The 25,433-nt window shown below is 53.6% G+C and overlaps 1 protein-coding gene across 4 annotated transcripts in view; it reads right to left on the reverse strand.

Annotated features, from left to right (window-relative positions):
* Nucleotides 1–13,915, reverse strand: part of FERMT2 (FERM domain containing kindlin 2) — a 34,586-nt gene extending 20,671 nt beyond the window's left edge. For all 4 annotated transcript variants that reach the window (XM_015865950.3, XM_015865949.3, XM_015865948.3 and 1 more), the window contains exons 1-2: nt 13,597–13,915; nt 4,533–4,766 (exon numbers count right to left, since the gene is read on the reverse strand). In XM_015865950.3, coding sequence (XP_015721436.3) covers nt 4,533–4,766; nt 13,597–13,753 — 391 coding nt within the window. In that variant the 5' untranslated portion in view covers nt 13,754–13,915. The remainder of the gene's footprint in view (nt 1–4,532; nt 4,767–13,596) is intronic.
* Nucleotides 13,916–25,433: the final 11,518 nt, after the last annotated feature.

Consider the following 25,433-nt stretch of genomic DNA (forward strand, 5'->3'; position numbering starts at 1 on the left):
ACCTGAGAAGGACAGCAGCTTTCATCCACCACAACTCTCCCTTTCTGGGATAGGAAATGCAGAAGCATGGGGAAAAAAAGCCTTCCTGCCTGCAGCTCTGTTTGCTTTTCCTCTCCCACGTGTCCAGCAGCAGCAGTGCATCCTGCCTGGAGCCCATCACCACTCCCAGGATACAGGGAGAGAACCTACAGAGCAGCACAGGGAGCCCACAGGGAAACAGCTTGAGGAAGAAGCAGATGGAAAGCATGCTCTCTAATCACAGAGCGATGGCATGATGACAAAGAGCATCTGTCTGTCTGCAGTGACATGGGATGATTACTCAGCAGGAGCTGCTTGGAGAAGACCTCCAAGATGCCCAACCCCAACCACCCCACCGTGCCCACTGCCCACATCCCTCAGTGCCACATCTGGAGCACCCCCAGGGACGGTGAGCCCACCACTCCTGCGCAGCTGTGACACTGCAGCATCGCTCTTTTGGAGAAGAAATGTTTCCTAATATCCAACCTGACCCTCCCCTGATACAACGTGAGGCCATCACCTCTCATCCTGTTACTGTCACCCGGGAGAAGAGGCTGATCCCCACCTCGCTCCCACCTCCCTGCAGGCAGTTGAAAAGACCTGTAGAAAACTTCCATCAGTGGGCTCTTGTTGCTCTGGACTCTTGGGGGTTAATATCCCGGCAATGATATTTTGGGGCGTCACAGAAAAGAGGAGCCCAGGGGAATGGACTGGAGAATGCTCTGCTGTCCCTTCTCCATGGGGACACCAAGCAGGGAGCAGGGCTTCATCTGCTCTGAGCTCCATGTGATGGATGGGTCAGAACTGGCCTGGGGAGCTGCTCGAGAGGGGGCAAAGCCATTTCACTGCAGTGATGTGAGCCTGCAAACGGGTCTGGGAGCAGCAAGTACAGCTCAAAGCAGAACAGCGGAGATTCTGGGTCACAGCTGAGCCTGGAAGGAAGAGCTTCAAAGCTGCTCGAGACCCTTTCCTAACATCCAGCCTGAACCTCCCCTTGCAGCTCTCCCCATAGCAATCAGCTGCTGATATGCAGCACGTTGAATTGCATTCACATACTTCCTAGGTTGTCTGCTGGGCAGAACAAACCTCCCCAGCAGGACAGCGATGGGACAGGGACACACAGGGCACTGATAAGCAGCACTGCATCCCCATCCCTCAGCAATCCCTGAACCGAAAAAGGGAACTTTTACTTTCTCTTTCTGTGGTTTCTGACTGCAGACCAAAGCCTGCCCTCCCAGCAGGCACACAGCCAGGCCCAGCGCTGGGCTGCTCTCTCCACCCTCCTTCCATCCCAGTGCCCTCCCCACCAGCTGCAGGGGGAATGCAGGGGCTGTTCCATTGGGAATTAGTTTGCTTTTTCCGGCTTCACACGACCTCCACAGACACTGGGGGACGTGTGAGCAGCTCCAGCATCCTCCCACATCCACCCCCGGGATCCCCAGAGGTGAGCTCTGCTCTCTGAGACCATTTCCATCTGCAGATTAGGGGCTCTGAAAAGAAATCCCACTGGTGACGTGCTGTATTCCAGAAGGCAGCAGTAATAATGCTCTCACTTTAATTAAGAGAGATGTAGAACAGAAGCAACCTTACTGGGCAGTCCCAATGGGCCAGCTCTGCAGCAGAGGCTGCCCTGCCATGCCACATCCCCTCCAAACCATCTGACATAGCTCTGACAGCATTCCTCATCTGCTGTAACACCAATTCCCCTTTTGCAGCCTGTGACAGAAATGCAAATCTCAGGCACCGTACTGGAGCAAAGCCATTTCAAGGACCAACTGACACTGGGCAGAAACACTGCAGATGTCAGCCTCCTTCCTTCCCCATCGCTCTCTGATCTGACACCAACTGCAAAACAAAAGCTAGGGCAGAATCCTTGCTCTGTGCTTTGGCACTGCATGGAATAACCACCAACCACAGACCCATTTTCCCCCAGAGGGTGGTGACGCACAGGAACAGGTTGCCCAAGGAGGCTGTGGATGCCCCATCCCTGCAGGCATTCAAGGCCAGGCTGGATGTGGCTCTGGGCAGCCTGGGCTGCTGGTTGGTGACCCTGCACACAGCAGGGGGTTGGAGCTGGATGAGCACTGTGGGCCTTTGCAACCCAGGACATTCTAGGATTCTATGATTAAGGCTGGAAAAGACCACTAAGATCACGGAGTCCAACTGTAAATATACCATATGTGCCACAGCTCTGCAGCACAAACATCCCTCCTCCATCCTCCTTCCCAGCTTTTCTCTGCACAGCAGCAGCCTGTATCTAATGTCTGTTGTGAGCAGCCTCCATGGCCTGCCAACCACAGGCAGAGCAAACATTGCACAACTCGAGGAATTCTCGATCTTTTGGGCTGAATTCCCAATCTTTTGGGTTGTTAAATCTAAATCTTGGCACATCCTATAATTTAAAGGCACAATAAGCTAAGGCACAGCCTAAGTAATACATGCAAGCATGATCCTGCTTGCTTACAGAGCATTGTAGAGATGCAACCAGCTACAGTGCTGGCGACACAAGGAATTACTTCCAATTACCCCTTAATCATGCCATATGTTAAAATTAGTGAAGTATGTAATTAGATGCTCTGGGGGCAAAGACAGCAAACAGAGCCAAGCTATGAGTGACTCACAAACACAATTCTCTCTGCTGGGCATTGGTTCAGGCAGGCCATAGCAGACTGTAATTACAGAAATGAAGGGATTGTCAGAGAAAGGAGCTGTGTCAGAGCAGGGATTACCTCTTTCCCTTTCTACCTTGAAATACACGCTTGGTTTTCCTGAGGGAGGCAACCAGGAAACATTTCTTCTCCAAAAGAGCAGTGCAGCTGCCCAGGAGTGGGGGGTCACCATCCATGGAGGTGCTCCAGAGCTGTGGGGGGATGTGGCACTGAGGGATGTGGGCAGTGGGCACAGCAGGGTGGGCTGGGGATCTTGGAGATCTTCTCCTAGCTATGATTCTACATATAAACCTATGCATCCTGTATGTATCTATCAGATATATACGACTATACGTCTAACCAGACAGAAAGGTGTCCACAAAACTCCACAAAGACCCTCCAGTCCCATCTTCCCATTCCACACACTGAGCTCTGCTGAACATCTGGCTTCCAGTACACACCAGCAGAAGGGCTAAACAAGATGCAACCCCCACATCCAGCCTCACAGCTCCCATCTGCCACCAAACAGCTTGAGCTGGAGCAAAACGCTGCTTCTGCTCCTTCCCACCACCAGGTACCCCAGCACCTGGAGAAACACCCACAGCAGATGTCAGAGCGCGCTCTGTGCTGCTCACTGCAGCTCTCTGAGCAGATTTCCCCTCTTTGCACATCTTTAAATATTAGTGTTATCCTCCTGCTTTGCTCATAAATATACGGGGAGGCCTGGAGCTCAATCAAGAGCTGCTTCAGGCCCATGTAAGGTTCTGGTTGCTCTGTGCTCTCGTTACGTGATTAACTCCAGCAGAATTTCCCAGCGTGACTCACTGCCACATTCAGCAGCAGCAAAGCAGATATTCATGGCCTCACTGTCTAGCAAGGTACTGGGAATGGCAATGGAAGATGCAATGGGAGATGGGGGAGGGATGCTGAATCTGTTTGGCAATAACACTGCCTAAGCTTTTCCTGTTTGAAGGAGAATTTTCCCAATTCATTAAAATGAAACTAAAAAAAACCCAAACCCAGAACAACCCCAAAACTCAACCAAACCCAAAACAGGAAAGAAATAGCACAGGGCCCTCTCAAGACTCATCACCAGCTATATATACACGGGCTGAGCGAATGTCACAACAGCTCCCTTCCAGCTTCCTGCTCACACAACTGGGTCAGCCAAGAGTAACCAGAGCTGCTCTAAAACAGCAGAAATAGATTCACTACAGCAGTGTGGGCATCGCTTGGTCCCTCTGAGCTGAGTGACCATGGCCCACGTTTGAGGGAGGGGAGGTTGGGGGGGGGGGGGGCAAATAACATGGGAAGATGGGTAAAAAGCAGTGCTTGGAAGCAGGGGTTCTGGGTAAACACTGCACATCTGGTAGAGCAAATGATCCAACCCTCCTGGGGCTTCCTACTGAAAGGAACTGGGGAGGAAGGAGGGAGAATCAGCTGCTTCCTTCCACCAGTTTTATAGCAGAGCATCATCACTTGATCTCTAATACCATTTTCTCCTAGAAGAGGACCCAGCAGTCCGGCTGATTTCCTACTGCAGGGTTTGTTCTTCACCTTACACCTACGTTTGTAAAAACACAAACCCAGCACCAATAACTACCAGGGACCAGGAGCTGCTGCCCTGCCCAGTGCAACACTGAGAGCAGCCTTGTGAAATCAGCACTCAGCACAGAAACCTCGTCCCTTTGTGGGTCACATCTGCAGTGGTGTTAACACACAGGAGATGAGAACTGAAAGGCAGAATGAGCAGACACTTGGGCTGCTTGATCCCCAGGTTGAGTGTTGGGTGCCCGAATGTGGATTTTAGCAGTGATTTAATTAGTTTTACTGCACAAGAGCACAACTGGAAGACAAGGTACTCACTGAAGGTTTTGCAGATGTCAGAAACTGCCTTGAAGACTCTGTCGGAGAAGTTGACCTTCACCTTCACGTACTTCATGTTGGGCAGCTGCAGGCGGAGCAGTTTGTGCTGCGGTGTGAACTGCAGCTTGGCGTCAGCCTGGATCCCATACTTGTCCAACGTCCAGTGTGTTTTGAGGAGCCATGTCTTCTTCTTCTCCCACCAGAGCGCGTGGTCTGACCAGTCCTTCTTCACATCTGCAACAAAGGCGCCATTCATTCATTAAACCCAGAATTAACCTTCAAAAATCAGAAATAATTGCTTGCACTCCATAGCAGCCACCGGAGGTGAGCTTTTTGTTCAGGGATGTGTGTTTGCTATGGGATGTACCAATGGGTCTGAAGGATTTCTCTGCTTCCTCATCACAGAATCACAGGATGGCCTGGGTTGGAAGGGACCCCAAGGATCACAAAGCTCCAACCCCCCACTGCAGGCAGGGCCACCAACCTCCACATTGATACCAGCCCAGGCTGCCCAGGGCCCCATCCAACCTGGCCTTGAACACCTCCAGGGATGGACGGGGCATCCACAGCCTCTCTGGGCAGCTGTTCCAGCACCTCACCACTCTCACAGTAAAGAACTTCCCCCTGACATCCAATCTAAACCTTTGCACTTCAACTTAAATCCATCTCCCCTTGCCCTGCTGTTATCTGCCCTTTCCAAGAGTTGGAGGAGCTATGGAGCTTCTCAAAGAGGGTCAGGTCCAAGTGCTCCCAAGTTGATGGGACACCAAGGGGCTCATGGCCAACTCATGGCGTTCCTAGGAGGGATTTTCACCTTAGTGTGTGCTATCAGCTGTTGTCTTGCCCTGTCCCTTCAGCTGCACTACCCAAAGGTGAGCCCAGCCATTCTGAGCTTACGGATTTTGTAGGATTACTTTAATTTCCACAGTAAAAAAGAGGTTTAAAACCAAGGTACTTTCTGGGTCAAACCCTGGCATGACACCAATGCAGCTTTCTGCCCCAGACCCTCCTGTGACCTTGGACTCCCATGTAGGAGCCACCAGCTGTCACCCATTGCTATTGCCTCCCTGTGGCCACCAGCCCACAGCCGGAGCCCTGCAGCATGGGACAACAAATGGGGTTTTTGGTCTCTGCCTCTTTTTCCTTTTAATCTGTGACAAAACGGCATCATCGCACAGCCAGAAAGGAGAAATGCTAAGCTGGACATTTCAGCAGCTTTGTACAATCAAATTAAACAAAACCAAATATAGAAAAGCATGCAAACTTGCACAAGCCTTGGCTACCCTCAGAAAAATCTGAGAAATCATTACAATGGACTTTGGTAATGAGGTCCAACTTGTGCCCGGCTGGAAGCTCACCAGGTTAGCACTGAAATTAGGGGGGGTTGGGGGAACAAAATAAGCACTTTGAATCAGTAGCACTTATGTATAACAGGGCACAGGAGGGGATTTGGGCTCTCGCTGCAGATTAACCTCTCCGGCATGGCATGCACAGCCTGAGAGCAATTAACACTTTGGGTTAATGGTGAGATGGCCGGGGAGCAGCTGTGCATAAAGGAGCCTTGGAAATGGTTAGCAGCAAACTGAGGGCTGAACACTGAGCTGTGATGTCCTTGGGGCTGGGCTCAATGGGGGGTTGGAACTAGATGATCCTTAAGGTCCCTTCCAACCCAAGCCATCCTATGATCCCAACAGGTGCCTTCCAATACCACTGGCAATTCCAATGGCACATTTCCATTGCCGACAGTTTCCAGCTGGGATTCACACAGCAGAAAATAACAAGGGATACTCCAAGTTCACCAGCACCTGCTCAGGGGAGGACAGAAAGACCTGTGGGGATCCCCAGCCCTGCAGCAGCTCCTTGGCAGTCACACATGAGCCCCTGGTGTCACATAAACACCGTCCGTGCCTCCTTGTTTTGGGATATCCCCTGTCCTCAATGTGCCCTCCTGCTGCTGCAGGATCTCCTCCTCACCAGCAGCCAACCACACAGGGCTGAGATGGGGGCTGGGAATGAATTACAATCTCCTGCACAAGCCTGAGGAGTCTGCTAGGCACTATGTCTATACATACGGTATGTCTATATGTATATATGGACCACATGCATACAAATGGACCCATTAACATGGACCCACATACACATATAGATAAGAATACAAAGATATAGCTTGGTATGTATGCAAGATATATAATATAAATATAAAATACATAGGTACATATAAAATATATTAATATTTCATAAATTAAACATAACATATCTAAAATACACATATATACACATTGATATGCATACACACATACACATCTACCTCTATATATCACCTCCATATGACTATTTTCAGATACTATCAATTTATAGATATCTATCTATATGGGTCAGTATAGTGAGTGTGCATATATACGTATCTTCATGTTCACCCATACACACACACACACACATTTACCCATGTAGGGAGCGTGGTGGTGAGGGGCTGATGGTTGGATCAGATGATCTTAGTGGTCTTCTCCAATGTTAATGACTCTGTGGCTCTATCTATACACACATGCATATGTGTGTGTGCTCAAGTATATACACAAGCATACACATACACACACACACACACACACATACACCTATCCATCTATTGATCCCTGTGGGGTGGGACCTGCCAGCACCACCCCCTGCTCTTGCTGACCTCCGTACACCCAGATTCCTTTGAACACACCAAAGCCACTCCTTTTTGGACAACCATGGGGGAAAAAATGCAGTAAATGAGCTGTTTCCATTCATCTGGGGTCAGGCCAAAGTGCTGGTGGGTTCTGCTGGGTGTGGGGGGTCAGGAGCGATCTACTTGTTGGTGCAGTTTGGGGCATTTAGGAGCCGGTATTTGGCCTTTAAATGGAAAAGGATTAAAGAAAAAAAAATCCTTCTGCCCTTTGGTAATGAGAGCTGAAAAATTATCCTTTGCAGCAGCACACGGAGACAAACAGCCTCTCCAAACCATGAGCAGCCTGCTGCAATCGGCTGTGATCGGCAACATGGGGCTGTCGGTACTCCTAAGGTTTAATAAGGGGTTTTAATCATGTGCCCTGCATGAGGCCAGCTATGAGAAACACACCGACCTGCTCGATCTCAGAGGTCTTTTCCAACCTTTGTGGTTCTATGAACACTTCTGTGAATGGTTCAAAGAACCACAAAGGTTGGAAAAGACCTCTAAGGTCATTGAGCCCAAGAGCTGACCCAGCACCACCACGTACACTAACCGTGTCCCTAAAATGCAATGCGGGATGCAATGCAAGGCACAGCCGCCCAACACATCCTCACTCAGGATGATCACTGACTGATGTTCAATGCAGAATCAAGGCAGCACCCCCAGCAAGGACAAAGCTTTGCAGGCATGGAAGCTGCTCCTGCTCTGCAGCAAGCTCTAGGAAGGAAGCTCTTTTCAGTGTTAATAGGATTACTCAACTAGCACTTGGCAATCTGATTCATTACGGTGCCACTTGCACTGGTGCACATATATCCCTCCTGTTCCAGCTGCAACCACTCCCCCAGTCCTGGCCCTATAAATGTCACTGCGACCCCAACAGCCCCATTTTCCTAATGGAGAGAACGAAGGAAAGCAAAAGGTGGGGTTTTATTTTTAGTGAGTTTTTTTGAGCAGGGTGCTCCCCCCATCCACCCCATCCAGCAGCACAGCAGCAGAGCTGCAGCGGATGGAACCGGGAGCAATGGAAGGAAACTCGATTACAGTGGGGCTGGTGTGATTAAAGCACTGCCCAGACACACAGCAGAAGGATGGAAGGAAGGAAGGAAGGAAAAGCACTTCTGCAGGGAGCATCCAGCTGCTGTGACTGCGCATCCCTCCAATCCCAAGCACTGCAGCATCAGGTCACAGTGATGGGACAACAGGGAATGGTGTTAAACTAAAAGGGGAGGTTAAGGTTGGGTGTTAGGGGGGATTTTTCTGACAGAGGGTGAGGGGAGGAGCTGGCACAGCTGCACACAGAGCTGTGGGTGCTCCATCCCAGGAGGTGCAACCCTGGCTCATGCCCAGCGACCGTGCAAGCCGTGCCAGGAGGCACTGCAGATGATAGCAGCAGGAGGACGTTGTGCAGGATGCATGCAGCAGGCAGATAACGCAGGGCTGAGCAGGCAGCCTGCATCCCAGCACCTCAGCCTGCTCAGGCTCTGCTTACAGCTGCACCTGGGCAAAGCGAGCTCTGCAATCACCGTGGCACCTTTCTATAAGACCCCACCACCAAACAACCCCCCTGTGTCCCAACTGTGGGCAGTCAGTGATGTTGCAACGAGCCAAGCATGCAGTGCAAACACTCCCTGTGCTCTTTCCCAACTCAGCAAACACTCCCTGCATCCTGAACTCCACAGCCACACCACACACCCTTCTCTGCCCACCCCCAACCTCAGAAACAGGAGAGTGAAGGTGAAAGCCCAACACCATCACAGGCTGCACCAGGGATAACTAAGGAGGCTGTGGATCCCTGCAGGCATTCAAGGCCAGGCTGGATGTGGCTCTGGGCAGCCTGGGCTGCTGGTGAGTGACCCTGCACACAGCAGGGGGTTGGGGCTGGATGAGCACTGTGGGCCTTTTGGCCATTCTATGGTTCTATGAATCCCTACACACATGCTGGGAATCTGATGGCCCAGAGGTGCCTAAGGGCCATTTTGGAGCACAGATCCCGTCCCCACTAGACGACCCACTCCCCACCTCAGCACCATCCCCCCCGCAGTGCCCACCTTCTCCCTTGGCTGCTTCTTGGAAGCTCCCCATTCTGCAGGCTGGGAGGTTCCTGCTTTGCTTTTTGCTGTGTTTCGGAGAGGGATCGCTGTGGAAATTCCCACCCAGGGGCGGTCAGCTCCTTCTCCATCCCCTTAAACACGAGGGTGCAACTCACACCCAGCCGACATCATACACAGCACGGTCAGACTCGATGCAGAACACCGTGTTCAGCCCGGCGGAGGAGGGTGGGGGGAAGGAAAGGCTGGGAGCAGCCAGGAACAAACACGGCACATGAAGCCAAGGGGAGGCGAGGCAATGCAATGCAATGCAATGCAAAGCAATGCGCTCCGCCAGACACAGCGCACACTATGCCACAGTGAGAGCCGACCGCCAGCCCAGAGGAAGCCGCCGATCCGGGCTGGGTCTGAGCAGCGAAGCCAACAATTTCCTGTCTGTGGTCACCGACAAGTCGGGCACCGCATCCCCCCCATCCCCTGCATCCCCCCCATCCCCTGCATCCCCCCCATCCCCTGCATCCCCCCCATCCCCTGCATCCCCACCATCCCCTGCATCCCCACCAGCCCCAGCCCGGCTTGGATGGGAAGCGCTCCCAGCACCAACACTGATGGGTTCTGCACACAGATGCGGGGCAGCCTCTTTCCCACCGCCTTCACGTGCCGCTATCCGGACAAAGAACAAACACAGCCGGGACCGAAAAAGGGACGGCAGAAGGGTCGTTTAATTTAGGTATTACTTTTATGGGGGGCTTCCAAGGAGTCAACGCAGGATGGGAGCACACACTGCACACACTGCACACACAGCACACACAGCTCCCAGCTCCCCCCGCCCCCAATTCCTGCTCTCTGGCAGCTCTGACGCCAACAAAGAGGACTTTATATCAGCCGCAGCCCCGCGATTCGCCGCGTGCCTACGCAGGAGCTTCCTGGAGGCAGGAGCTGATGAGCAGCACGCAGCCTGCACGGCCCTGCACGGCCCTCCGTTACCGGCGACGTGCGTGTTCCCACTTAGTGCTGTTACAAATGTGCTGTGCCAGGGACAAGGACTCGGCGTGGAGAAATCGACCACGTGCCGATAGCAAAATACAGCGATGTGAAACCCCCCTGAGAGCTGGGATGCTGCTGCTCTGGTACCAGCACTGCGCCCACATCCCAGCCCAGCTGCTAAAGAGCCCAACACAACATTCACCACAAAGATGTGGGTCAGCACCGGGTGCCTGAGAATCACAGAATGGCCTGGGTTGCAAAGGCCCACAGTGCTCATCCAGCTCCAACCCCCTGCTGTGTGCAGGGTCACCAACCAGCAGCCCAGGCTGCCCAGAGCCACATCCAGCCTGGCCTTGAATGCCTGCAGGGATGGGGCATCCACAGCCTCCTTGGGCAACCTGTTCCAGTGCGTCACCACCCTCTGGGGGAAAAACTTCCTCCTCAGATCCAACCTAAACCTCCCCTGTCTCAGTTTCAAACCATTGGCACATCTGGGGGCTGTAACCAGCAGAATAAAGAGCTCTCTATGTGCCACGTCAACCAGAACCCCAAATCTGTGTGCATCAGCCCTCGTGCCCAGGTAAGATCCTGCTGTCCCATAGGGGACACACCATGAGGACACAACAGAAGAGCTGAGAGGGGAAAACAGAGCTGGAAACTGCTGCCCAAACCCTTCCCAGGGCCCTGAATGACAACAACATGAGGCCTTTGAGCAGTTGGGGTCCCACCACACCATTGGATGGCACCAGCACCCTTTGCTTCCCAAGCCCCATTGACATGCCCAGCCAGCGGCCTGTCCCCAAGCTTCCTATCTCCCCAGGAGCGTCCCACGCGGCTCCTCCCAGGCACATTTCAAACAAGTGAATAAATAAATGGAAGCAACATTTTGGTCGCATATGTTTAAAACAGCCTCGAGCCGACAACAACAATAACCTCTGCTCACTTCCTTCCTTCCTCCGCTCGCAGTGCTTTGTAAGTCAGGCAATAGTGGCAGGATTCCTACAATGCAGCAGCCCTGCTCGGGATTTTGGGCAAAGCCAGGCAGCTGCTGCCTGCTCCCAATGCAATCAGCTGGCTTCTGCAAATGGGCCAAGGCTGGAGTGCAGCCCGCTGTTAAAAAATTACATATAAATACACCAAGAGAGAAGAAACCATCCCAGCTTAATAGGCATGAGTAGGATGAATTGCACAGCTCCTATGCTGTAAGCAGGATTTTGCCCCGGACCTTTATAGGTCACCAAATAAATAGTGCTGCTCTTCAAACCTCAGCACTTCTTGCCCATTTTTCCACCAAGCTCATGGCGCAGCTCAATTAACACAGTGCCTTCATCTGCCGGGCTGATGAATAACAGGGGAGCACGCAGGTCGCTGCAATGCACTCAGTAACCAGAATCCCCATCTGGGGGTTTCTCCAATCGCAACAGGCTTTAACTGCAAACTGCCGGAACTGCAGGGAGGGAATGCATGGGGTTTGTGCTCAAAGCCAACAACTGCTTCCACCAATGTCAGGGGTCCATCAGGGTCAGCCCGACCCCAAATCCCCTGGGCTCAGCCTGGCCCCACATTCCAGGCTCCCCAATGGAAGAGCCCACGGAGGAGCCAAGCCTGGCCCACGGCAGCAGCCCCATCCATCTGCATCTCATCCATCCCCCACCAGAAACGTCAGCTTTGGGAAGTTTCCTTAAAACCCACAGCAAAAACAGAGAGAGAGGGATCAATCCTTCAGGAAACAATCACACTTTTTGCTTTTTTAACCACAGGGAGATGTTAAAACAGCAGAGCAGCCTTGGGATGGGGGAAAGCAGCACGGATTTGACTTATGGAAGCGAGGGCCGCGGGCTGCGCTGACAGCTGAGCACAGAGCAGCAGAATCCCATTCCCGTGCTGCTGGCATTCCTTCCCCTTAATACAATGCCTAATTTAACCAGCACGGCGCGGGGACGTCTGACGTCAGCCTCTAATTCGGGTCCCCTGGGCAGCCCCGAGCAGAGCCCTCCATCAGGGGGTTGGTTTTTACCATTTCTAGAAAGCCATTGAGGTGGCTTCAGGGGTTTGGGTGTTTTTTTTTTTCCCTAGTGTTTTGTTCTGGGGTTTTGTTTTGCTCCCCCAGTCACTCGGCCCGGCTTCAGGCTGAGCTTTCTGCAGCCCCAGCAGAAAAATAACACAGACATAAACGGGTTTTTGGAGCCAGGGCTGCCTCCAGCAGGAGATCCTTTGATCGAATGGTTGCCTCCCTTTAAGCCGACCCTATTCAGGTCCACCTCCCCCTTCCTTTAAGCCCAGGCAATTCCCAAATGACAACCGAAGCAGGACGCTGCTCTTACAGCCACGCAAACATGTTGCATTGAAGCAGGACCCGCGGGCAGGGTTGACAGCACAGCTACTCCCACAGCCCCAGGCATGCGCCTGCAGTGCAACATTTCATGTTTTATCCCAGCAGTGACAGCAACCACCCCAGCCCCACTGCTGGGTAAGCACACACAGAGCACAGCCACAGGGCACGGACAGCCACCTCCACTAACGCTGACCATGCCCAGCTCCGCTCTGAGCAAACTCTGCTAATTAAATCTTTTTGTTAATGGCAGGACTTGCACCAAACAGCCCGAAGCAACGATATTTCTGAGCTCCGTGCAAACTGCAGCCAGCAGGACCCCGGGGTGATGGGAGTGGGTGTAGGGTGGGTGCTGCTGGGGGGCCGGGTGGAGCTCAGATTGGTGCAGGGACACCCTGGGGCACGCAGAGCTGGAACAGGGACTGGGGCAGCATGGAGCAGATGCTGGATATAGGCAGGGTGCTGGTCCAGGTGTATCACAGAGTATCCTAAGCTGGATGGGACCCATAAGGATCGAGTTCAACTCCTGGTGCCAGACACGAGCGAGGTGCTGGGTGCTGCTTCCAGGCAGGGAGCTGGGTGCCAAAGCACAGCACTGGGTGCAGCCCTGAGGCTTCATGTTGGGAGCTGAAGCACAGTTTGGGGCAGAGCCCCGGCCGCGGGTGCAGGCAGGTGCTGGGCGCTAAAGCACAGAACTGGGGTGGGATGCTGGGGCAGCGCCCTGGGTGCAGCCTACAGGCTGGATGCTAAAGCAAGACACCGCTGCAGGGCGCTGAGCGCCACAGCGAGTTATTGCACGGGGTGCTGGGTGTTAAGGCACAGCATCAGGGCAGAGCTGCGGGGCTGGGTGGTAGAGCAAAGCACCGGGGCAGGGTGCCGGGTCTCCAAGCCGGCTGAGGGGCAGGGCAGGGGATGTCGGGGCGCTGGATGCCGTGGCAGCGGCCCGGCGCTGGCTGCAGGCACAGTCCCGGGGCAGGATGCTGGGGCAGCGCGGCCGCCGGCACTCACCGAGCTTCTCAACGAGGCGCAGCATGACTCCCCCGATGTGGATCTCCCCGGTGACCCTCAGGGTGACGTCGCGGCCCAGGTCGGTGACATGGACGCTCAGCTCCCACGTCCCGTCGGCGTAGCAGCCGTCCGGCATGCGGATCCCGTCCAGCGCCATGGCCCCGGCCTCCTGCGCGCAGATACAGCGCTCAGCGCCGGCACGGCACGGCTCGGCACGGCTCGGCACGGAGCGGAGCGGGGAGGGACGGACGGACGGAGCCCGGCGGGTGCGGGGGGGACAGCGCGGCCGCCCCCGAACCGCTGCCTGCGGGGCCGCCGTGGGGGGGGCGGGGGGAGAAGGGGCGGGCAGGGATGGGGTGGGATGGGAGGAGGAGGAGGAGGAGGAGGAGGGACGAAGGAGGAGGAGGGGGATAATTAAAGGAAAAACGCCCGGCGGCCCCTTGGCCTTTTATGGGAAAGAAGGACTGAGCGCAGCGGGGGCTGCTCCAACATCCGGGACTCGGCTCGCAGCGCTGCCCGTCGGGGGGCGGCCCCGCGCGGTGCCCCCGCTTGTCCCGGAGCGGCTCGTGGGGCTGCTCCGAACCGGGCCGCGCTTCCAGCCCGGCTGGTGCCGGCTCTGGGTGTGTTTGTTCGTCCCGTTGGTAGAACACAAAGACAAAAGCCTCACCTTGGCGTCGTGGTTCATGGAGCCGAGGCCGGGCGATGCGCTGCCGCCCTCCATCCCGAGAGCTTAGGAAATGGGAACTGGCTGAACCGAGAGCCGGAGCCGGCACAAATAGCGAGAAAAACCCTCCTATTATCCGCTTCCTGCGGCTCCCCACCCAGTGATACATGTGTCCTGCTGAGGCAGCCCGGCTTCCTGACAGTCCGTGTGTGCAGGGAGCGGGGCGGTGGGCAGGATGTGGCCGGCAATGGCAGCGCGTCCCATGGAAGCCATCCCATACCCATGGCTTTGGGGACAGCACGGTCCTCAGCTTCCTGTGTGCCCTTCCTATATGGCTCCGGAGATGGATAATGAGTAGGGGAACAAAGACCTGATGGTGAAAGTGGTGGGGTCGCACCACTTCTTCCCTTTTGCTGTTTGATGGGATCCCCTTTCCCACAAGCATTAACATTTAGCACACAAGGAGTGTGGAGGATTCAGGCTAGCGAGGCAGATGGTTGGACTAGCTGATCTCAGAGGTCTTTTCCAATATTTATCCAACCTAAATCTTCCCTGGGCCTCACTCCTGGCCAGCAGAACCCCACTTCTGTCCCCAAACCTGGGAGCTGGAGCCCAGCTTGCAGGGTGCCAACAGGGGAACACCAGCCCTTAACAGCAGAGCTCTGTCAGATCCTATCTCAGTGTTGCTCCAATGCCAAACAATAGGGCCATACACAGAAAGGGTTACTCTGCTCTCCAGCCTTTTGGCCGAGCTTCCCAGCTGATGCAATGCATCACAGCGCTGCTCGGGCCGCCTTGTTTCACTCCAGCTGACTGCTGCTGGTTTCTCCTGCCCTGAGCACCACTTGCTGCTCCGTTTCCCCGCTCTCGTGGTGCTGGTGGCCGCACACACCGTCCCCAGGGTCCCCATCCCATGCTGTGGGTGTGCGCGGAGGCGGGCGGCTGCATCACCAACGTGCTGCTGAGATTTGAGGCCAGGTCAGACATGCACGGCGTGGGCTCATGCGTCAGAAGCAGCCAAGCATCCCCGGCTCTTCCCACTGCTTGCCAGAGCTCCGTGCTCCCTCCATGCAGCCATAGCCAAATAAGGTGCCGCAGCGCACGGCCGCTTCCATCGGGATGGAGGTGATGCCCAGCAAAGCTGCTGCCGTCCTTCTGCCTTTCCCAAGAAACAACTCAATGGACATCAGGATGAGTCTATCTTTGTGAAACCCATTTTTGCCTTTTCTTTTAGAGCTCACTTGTAGTTTGAGTTTTAATATTTAACTCTGTGCACTCAGCTCTCTTTCCCACCTCGCCGCAGTGGAGCCGGTCAGACTGGCTCCCTCCAGGCTGGCTGAAATCTGTGCTCTGAGCTCCGCAGGGTGATGGGAGCAGCAGGAGGAGAAAAAGGGAAGCATTTCCCAGCATTTCCTCCCTGCTCACCTGGGCATTTTCCCCGTGCATCCCCATCTCCTTCAGCCTGTTGGATGTAGCCGGGGTTCTTTCCCACAGATGGTCATTTCCGAGCAGAGACAAGGTCACACTCCTGGCAAGGGAAGTGCTCTGGGTAGCTCCGCTTCCTGGTTTATTCCCGGCCACATTCGTTCGTTCCCGGCTTTGCCATGTTGGAAATGCCCACGTGAAGCAGCTTTGTCATTTCTCTGAATGCACATCAGAGTTATGGAGCTGTGTCACAGCCACCTTGTACAGACAGAACCCACACGTGGTGTAGGAGCTGAGTTTATCAGCATCTTGGAACATTTCTGTGTTGAAATGAATGGACGAAACACTGGAGAAGTGGAAGCTCTTTCTGGAGTGAATCCTAGAATCATACGATGGGTTTGGTTGGAAGGAGCTTCAAAGACCATCTGGTTCCACCCCTGCTTTGGGCTGGGTGCCCTCAGCTCAGGCTGCCCATGGCCCCATCCATGGCCTCGGGTACCTCCTGGGATGGAGCACCCACAGCAATGAGAGAATCATTGTGACCTTGGCAAGATGAATCAGCATCTCCATACGTCTCCAGCAGTCATACAACCTTATTTCCCTGAGGAGGTGGCTCCATCCAGGTGGGACTTGCAGGTCTGCAGACTCATGTCCTCGTTCCCCAGGATGGGCCATTCATCCCCCAAGGGAAATGTGTGATCCCGGTGCCAGGGATGATGTAGCGGAGGGTTGTTAGTTGGGGTAGTATGGTCAGGTTGTGGTTGGACTTGATGATCTTTAAGGTCTTTTCCTGAGCAATTCTATGGTTCTATGGCTCTGAGGTGATATCCTTGTTGAAACCAGGTGCTGGAAGAGCACCCAGTCTTAGTGGGGACACATGGCCAGATCTGCCATCCCGATGGCTGAGGGTGTGTAGGATGAAGCAGGGACTGAGCTGAGAGTCGTAGCCATCAGGATGGTCCTTTGTGCCCAGCAGTGACAAAACTCATCCCTGAGGCTGGAATAAATCCTAGCTTGCAGGAGATGGCTGCTCCCACATAAGAGGCAGAGCAAGCACCTCCCTCAAGCCAAGCCAAGGTTTCATCACCCCAAACTGCCGAGCATCGCCCTGCAGCCTGCTGCACCCATGTGCAAACCATAACCTCACTGCGCGGCTCTTCCCCCTCTCTTCCTTTCCAGGAGCTGCACACACTTCAGTTCCCAAAATCCCAGGCGGGGAGTTTTTCTTCCCAGCCTCATCCTCCGCACTCAGCAGTTTGCAGCGCTCACCCCGCTCTCTCCTTCCCGACCTGTGTCAGGCATGAGTTTCCTGTTGACATTAATCCCTCAGCCGCCGTTTATCTTCTGTGCTTTTTCGATCCCGCGGTCACATCCTTCTGATGTTCCAGCTGCTCCCGCTGCCCGTCACTTCCCTGGCCCCAAAAAGGAGGGAATTTGCCCCAAATCGTCATCCAGATGACCCCAAGGGTCATTATACATAGATGTTCCTGGAGCAGACTCTGACCTAGAGGTCAGATGAGCTGGAGGGGGCTGGAAGCAGAAAGCTTCAGTGCGTGGGATGGAGAATTTGGGAGAATCCTGGTAAATTGTGCCCAAATTAATTCACTTTATGGCTGAAAATGCCCCTTCCAGTTCCCTCCGTGCTGCCACAGCGCACCGTGAAGGTCAGTGTAACTCCTTTGGAAAACACCATTTCCAGAAGGAGATCCCAGAATCCAGGCGGTTTGTAGAGCTTCCTGGCTAGCAGTGACTTTGCTGAGCACTTTCCTCCTTTGCACTTGCCCAAAGGGAGAAGCTCCAGCCCCTAATACCCAACACAGCAAACACTTTCTGTTGTCCCTCTGATTTTTGGAGCTTTTATCACCCCCATTCTGGCTTCTCTCCACCTCCAGAAGGCTCCCATTCGTTTGCCCCTACGAACACAAAGCGTTGCCCTGAGGCTGAGTTCCTGCCATGGAGCAGAGGCTCCGCTGGGCTGTGTTTGGGTTGGCCAAACCAATTATGGCGCAGTGTTCCATCAGCAGCCCTGATGGAGCCGGCGGCTGTGGGGAGCCATGAGGAACACCTGGCATTCAAGGAGAACAAACGAGGATCACAAATAATTCATCTGATGGCTCAGAGACCATTATCTACAGAGCTGGCCAGAGAGTGCAAAGCATCCATTTGGATGGTGTTCGGATGCAGCAAGGGGAGAAAGGGTGGGGAATGTTCCCTGAATCACACCATGAATGATTCCTAGCTGCTCCTTGGGCCCTTCCTGGGCAGTTATTAGGATGGGAAGTAGAGCTGTGGGAAAACCCACCCGGTACATCTCCATCTGTGTGCTTTCAGGCTGCAGCCCCATGCCCTGCCCTGCATTTCCCGTTATCTCTGCAGCCCCAGCTCTCCCCTCCCTAACGTCCCTCTCAAGCTGGCTTTGTGCCCACGGGTTTTTCCTCTGGGGCTGCAGGGAGCAGCGAGGCCGAGCTCATCCTGTGTTTGGGGATCCACAGCTGGAGCATCCCTGCGCTGTGTCTGTACAGAGAGGCTGGGAATCAATTGGGGTCAGCAGCAAAACCCAGCAGGAGCAGCCCCATGTCCTGCCCCATCTAATGTTTCACCGAGGCATTTTGATAAAATCCCCTCATCCTGGAAGATGAGTTTCCCAGGGCACTGCTTGACCCCACAGGGTGGCAAACAGCCCCAAAATGTGAACCAGGATTGGAAATGGAGCTGCGGGAACCAGCTGGGTGATGGGGATGGGGGTTCACTGAGATGGTTCTCCCATTGCAGAAACTGCAGCCTGGGTATCAGTGCTCCATGCTGGGCTGCAGCCCCAAAGAGATGTTCTGGGAATGGATTTTTGCTTCACCTCCCATTGTCCCAGCTACAACAGCAGCAGCTCAGGGGGTAAACAGGGCAATCCATCCCTCTGAGGATGCTGAGAGCAAACATCCATTCCTCAAAGAGGAATAAAGGACCTGGAGCCAGGCATGACACAGCAGGGCAGTGAGCAGGGAGTTCCCTATTGCTGAAAAGCCCCATAGGTCAGGCAGGTAGAGACCATAATTCCTACTGGCCCTATAAATCTCACCCTGCCCATAAATCCCATTCCTGCCTGGGACGATCTGCAAAGCTGGCAAATGTGGGAGGGAGAGGAGGAGAAGGAAGGCAAAGAGGATGGAATTGATGGGGTTTGGCCACTGATGGGGTTTGGCTGCCCTTGTTCATGTGCTGCTGGAGAACAAACAGCCCCGAGTGAGTGCTCTTATCACAGCACAACGTCACAGAGCTGCAAAATTAGAGCTGATAATGGACACGGGAGCGAAGACGCAGACACCACGTGGGCACCGAGGCACTCGTGCCACCTTGATGGAGCCCTGATGGAGCCATTGTGCTGTTTCACCCTGCAGGAGTCACCCCAGTTTGTCCCTGAGCCCATGCTGTGGGTGTAAGGGGAGTAACCAGCATGTGAGAGCTCCAGCTGGGCGTCCCTAAACGTCCCCACAGCATCTGCATTGTTGCACTGAGCAGCAGCTAAGCTCTGGAGGTGGATGATGCCAGTGCTGCAGGGTGATTCTGTGCCGGCTGGCATCAGTCCTCACTGGAAGGGTCAGCGCTGAGCAGGCAGTAATGCAGGTAGTGCTGGAGAAATAGAGATGGAGCTGATCGGGGTGGTGCAATAAAGCAGGCGTGATCGAATCAGACGGACTTTGCCTTCTGGCAGAGCAGCAGAAGGGCTGGAGAGCAGTGGGGAGCTCAGTGGAAATGGGCACATGGGGACATGTGGGAGTCATAGAGTCACAGTCAGGATGGAGTAGGTTGGAAGGGACCTCACAGCCCCACAGCCCCACCCCTGCCATGGGCTGTGTGCCCCCCCAGCTCAGGCTGCCCAGGGCCCATCTGTGGCCTCGGGCACCTCCAAGGATGGGGCACCCACAGCTCTGGGCAGCAAATGATTGAATGAATGAGCTTCTGGTTGGATTATTCCTTCTCCAGCCTCCCCCGAGGGCTCACATGAATCCCCTTCTAGCAGATTTCCCTATCACTTTCTGCCTCTCTATTGTGGAACTGAGCATTTCTCACCCTTTCATCCCTCCTGCTTTGGGCAAACCCTCTATTATCAGCCTGAAGATGTTATCACCACTCTCTTTCTTTAGGGCAAACAGCCCAAATTCCTCCAAGCCTCCCTCATCAATTACATACCTCCTAGGAGCTCCCAATTCTGTGGTTTGGGGGGATATTTGGGGAGGGGGGAGGGGTGTTCTTTACTTAGAGGTCAACGAGGCCCTGGCACAGGCTGTCCAAAGAAGCTGTGGGTGCCCCATCCTTGGAGGTGCCCATGACCATGGATGGGCCCTGGGCAGTCTGAGCTGGGGGCACCCAGCCCATGGCAGGGATGGGGCTGTGGGGAGCAGCAGAAGGCGAGCGGCTCTGCAGCGTGCCAGGATGCACAGCACAGAATGATCTTCCCAGGACCTCGCTTATTTTCCCATCCACACGGAAACATGGAAATGTAGAGGAGCTGAGACCTATTTTGGCTGCCCGATGTGCTTTTTCCTCCCTGGGGGTTTGTAAGTGAGATCCTGTGAAGCCATCGCTGTTTATCCTGGGCTTGCAGCCTCTAGCTCTTTATTTTGCTTGCTTTTAAATAACACCAGCATTGGGCTCCATTGGGTCCTGAGATTTCTTTTCAAGGCAGAGCCCAGGAGATCTGGCTGCCACTGTGTTTTATCCAAGCACAAAGGCCCCATCCCTCCTACTGGGGCTGCAGTGCTGCCATCATTCCCTATGCTTCAGGCAGTGGAGCTGCTGCCAGATAGCACATGGGTTACAGCAATGTGTTCCTTGCAGGGAAAGCCTTCGCTTCCCCAGTGATGGCAGCACCAGGCCAGGAAAAAACAGTGATAGGAAAGAATAAGGAAAATGACAGCAAGAAACCAAAGTTCATCAGATCCCATGGAAAGGAGATGGTGCTGGGAGAGTCACTGCTGGATGTCCAAGGAGGGGTCATGGGTACTGCATGGAAAACCAGCAAGGGTTGCTCATTGGCAATGTGCCCTTCCCATAAGGGATCTGGTATGGACATGGAAATCCCTTCCTTTCATAGAACCATACAGGAGAAAGAAAAAGAAAAGAAAAAAAAAAAAAGTAAAATTCTTCTTTGCCAAATAGTTGCTCCCCAGAACGTGGGGTGACATTTCCAGCAGGGCAAGGCATGCTCCACGGTCATGTCCCAGCTAATACAAGGGAGATATGGGCTTGTTTCCAAGTGCTCTGGGCTGGGGCCAGCTGCTTAACTCTTGGCATCTCAGTTCCTCAGCTGGAAGCAGGCGGGCAGTTCTGCATGGCCTCCCCTGGGCTGTTCAGGTGTGGGGAGGTGAGGATGGGACACAGTGCAGCCCCAGCACTGCGGGGTGGTTGGAATAGGGAACATGGGATGGGGCTGCAGTGAAAGCAATGTGTGAAAGCCCCCCAGGATGGCTGTCAGAACCCGCTCCCGTGCTCAGAGCTTGTTTTCTGCAAGGTTGGGCTTATTGTTGGGTGGATTCATGGTCTGCTTCGTGGGGAGCTGATCCATCCTGGCACTCGGAGTTGCCCTCCGCCCCCACTCACCGTCCTTCCCTATGATCCTGCAGAACTCCACAGATTCCTGCTTGTTCTGTGCTTCCACGACCCTCCGACTCCATGATGCTCTGAGGAGCCCATGGGCAGCTCCAGCTCTGCTCCCCAGGCCCCATTTTGGAGCTGGTGGAGACGATTAGCAGAGAGCACCGCAAACTGCAAAACCGTATGTCAGGAAGGAGGCAGCGAGCATCCTAACCAGAAACATATTTGGGGAGTGAGTCAGTGGGGGGGCGGGGGAAGCAAAAAGAAAGTTGCGCCCTTTTTGCTTGATGAAAAAAGCATATGGCAACAGCCAGCAATGTGAGCAACATTCCCCATCCGACAGCAGTGCCAGAAAGCAAAATCATGACTCAACCGTTGCGTTTCATCCAAATCTAAAGAGAAATCTCACTCAGGAGGGGTATCTGCGGGGGGAGCCGGCAATGCAGCGCGTTAATTAACTAAATGGTTCGGGAGGGCAAAGTCATTTTGCAGAAGCTTGTTGGCTCATTTGGAAGCTCTGCTTCAAAACATTGCTACGAGTGTGGAGAAACAAGTGGGATACACAAATCTGTGCATTTGTGCTTCTCCCAGACCCCACAGAGCAGACCTGCATGGACCGCAATGCGTCGTGCAGAAACATCTTGCGTCCAGAAGCGCTCTGCTGAGGGCCACGAACACATCACTGCAACTCACGAATCTGAGAGGGCTGAGAATGCCATTGTGATGATGAAACACAGCCGGCGGCTGGCAAAGCATTGACTGCAGCATCCCTGCACTGGACAGTGCTGGGAGCTGTGACTGCAGATGTCAGAAACGCAGCGCTGGGTCAGCGCCCACGGGAGGCAAACGCTGCTTCCCCTGGTGACCAGATGTGGGCTGCAGCACACAGGTTGCTTTCGTGACAGCACAGCACGCAGCACTGGGAGGAATGGCTCTGCCCTCTTCCTTTTTCTGTTTGTTTGTTGTTCTGCAGCCATCCCCCCCCTCCCTCCTCCCGCTGATTTTTAATCATTCTATTTATAGGAAAATGTTATCAAATAAGGTTTGCATGCAAGGGGCAGTCTGGTAAGCATAAAGGAGAAACCTCAAGGAGCGTGCCAAGAGGCAGAGCTGTCCCATCCCACTGCCACACGCTTTGTTAACAGCAAACGTTTGGCTGTTGTTTCAACACGAGCCCTTCTTGCAAAGTACACACACAAGGCTGAACCTGAGTGCTCTTTTCTGTTACGGGTTGATGGAAATTATCCTCATTCCCAGCCTGCTGTATCCCTACCCTGAAAACCTGAGGGTTTGCAGCCCCAAACCAGGAGTGTGCAACTCACTTCTGGAAGCACAACCTGGGAGAACATGAGGCCATGAGGCACTGGATAAGATGAAGTCATTTCTACTTCAAACAGCTATTACTAATTCAAAACCTATGCTGAAGGAGACTTATATGAACTACAGAAAGTATTTAAAACCTCCAAACCAGACACTTCAGCACAAACAAGCTTGATGTTTTGTTTTCATCTGGAGGCCAAGAATCTTTTCTATCAAGCAGCACAGTGAAATGTCGAGACCCTTCAAGAGGCTGATCTGCAAGTGCAAAGTATGGCACTGCTCTGAGATGTGATACACACTTTGAGAGACTGACAGAGCCATGAAAGCAAGAAGAAAAAGCAGCTGTGGGGTCTGCAGGGCTTCGGGCAGGGGGGTTTGCACATCACTTCTCCCATCTCCACATTTGGGATCATTGAGGCACGGAAAACCATGACACTGTGTTTGGACTCACTGACTTCTCACACCCATAGAGAAAGGACACAGCTGAGGGCTGCAGGGAGATGGGGCATCTTCAGTGGAAGGGCTGAGGTGGAATTTGTTTTCTAATGGAACCAGAGGGCACTGACCTCCAGGGTGATCTGGAAGCTCAACGGCCAGGCATTTCATTCCAACTATTGGGGCTTTTCCTATTCCTTACAGACAATGAACATGCACATTCAACTTGTCCATGCTGGATGGGGCCCTGGGCTGGATCTGGTAGGAGGCAGCCAGCCCATGGCAGGGGTGGGACTGGGGGGCTGTGAGGTCCCTTCCAACCCAACCCATTCCATAACTCTATGGCAGGAGTTTGGAAATGGGTGGGCTTTGAGGTCCCTTCCTACCCAAGTCATTCTATGATTCAATGAAAACTGTCAAAGACAACAGAGAGGGACTCCAAGGCAGAAACCTCAACTCCAAGCCAATAAGAGAAAAATAGGAAAGAGAATGACATTTGAAATAAACTCGTGGGGCAGAGGGCACACAAATGTACATTAACTATCTAACCGCAAACAGTTGACATAGTGCTGAATGAAGTTAAAGAAATCAATTCCCACCCATTCAGCTCGAGGCACAGCCAGCTCTGCATGAGTGGTGTGGGAAAGGAGCAGCAGGACAAACAGAATCGTGCGGGAGGAAGAGGTGGCAGGTAGGTGGAACACAGACCTGAGAACGGACACTTCTTTCTGATTAGCCTCAAACTGATAAGGAGCTGAAATAATTGGAGGTGGCCAGCTGGGCTCTCACTGCAAAACAAAGCAGCACCAGAAAGCAAGCATGGAATCACAGAATCATTAAGGCTAGAAAAGTTCTCTGAGATCCCCAAGCCCAACCCCAGCCCACCCCACTGTACCCACTGCCCATGTCCCTCAGTGCCACATCCCCACAGCTCTGGAGCACTACAGGGATGGTGAGCCCAGCACTGCTGGGCAGCTGTGCCACTGCAGCACCGCTTTGTTGGAGAAGAAACTGTTCCTAAATCCAGCCTGAACCTCACCTGGCACAATCTGAGACCGTCACCTCTTGCCCTGTTGCTGGTCATGTAGGAGCCACAATGGAAGAATAAGGAGCAAAGGGATGAAATTCAGTAAAATACATTTAAGAAAATGGCAGGAGGTTATCTGCAAAATGACCTCGTATTAAAAAGAACAACAGCCAAGCAGCGAACATCAAATTTGGACATAGAAACTGAAGGACGAGCGTAGGAAAACAGCTGAAGATCAGTCAGGAGACGGCAACAAGGCGGTTCATTTCCCTTATCTTGGGTTCTCAAGAAAAACCACCCGCCAGCACAGCTCGTAAGGCTAAACATCGCTGTGCGAATGAAAACAAGGCGGTCATTGGAAGCCAGCACATTCCAGCTCAGTATTCTGCTGCAGGCCATCTGACCAGAAAGTTTTAAGTGTGAAATTCAGAATCCAGCATGCAGAGATGGGGCTCTGCTCAAGGCTGTGCTGTGCTGCAGACATGGGGCAACCCTTTTGTTGCCTAGTGGCTTTAAAGCACCGTTATCAAAGAGCACGTCATCTTTGCAAGAGGGGAAGAGAGGTTTGTTGAGAACCGAAGACAAAACTCTGCCTGTGGCACACTCCATACGCTTGTGTGCTCTTTAGAATAAACCTCCATTTATCTTTCAGGCATGCCTGCTTTGTCACAATGTTAGGAGATGCTTCTCAAATGCTGGACCAGAATCCACTCCATGAGAGCAGGAGGAAGGCCAGGCGATGCTCAGCTCCTGCCCCGCTCCCTGCTTGCCCCAGAGGTACACAGGAGGTACACGAGGATCCCAGCCCTTATATGGAGCGCGCTCTGCAGGCTCCAGCACGTCCCAGTGCGGGGAAAAGAGCCATCCCATAAATCTGAAACACGGTCTGGACAACAGCAGAGTTTACGCAGACCACAAGAATTGCAGGAATTAACCCCCTCTGCTTGTAGCCCTGCAAACAAGATCTCGTGGAGATCCACTGCTGGGAGGGGATGGAGCAGCTGCGACAGCACCCAACCCTGAGCACAAACCGGGCGTGCTCGGAAATGTTTTGCATGTTCCAAATGTAAAAGGAGATTCTCCTTTTACGTTGGAGTTCTCCTAATTAAGAAGGGTTGATTGAACAAGGAGAGCAGCCGCATTAACAGAAGCCCTGCTTTCTGGAGCAGAGGTGTCCAACTCCCCTCCACTTAAAGGGCAGACTTGAATTTTTAATGATTATTTATCAACCAAGGTGAACTTGCCAGGCATGAGCTACGATTCACCAAGGCCAAAAGGATTTAATACCCAGAGTTCCACAGACCCACTGTCTTGCTGCATTTATAGCAGTGCTGTTCCCATCACCTTCCGCCCTTCCCCCCACCTCCCATTCCTCCC

The sequence above is a fragment of the Coturnix japonica genome, chromosome 5 (assembly GCF_054131305.1).
Source record: "Coturnix japonica strain WE chromosome 5, WE-NBRP24, whole genome shotgun sequence".
NCBI lineage: Eukaryota > Metazoa > Chordata > Aves > Galliformes > Phasianidae > Coturnix > Coturnix japonica.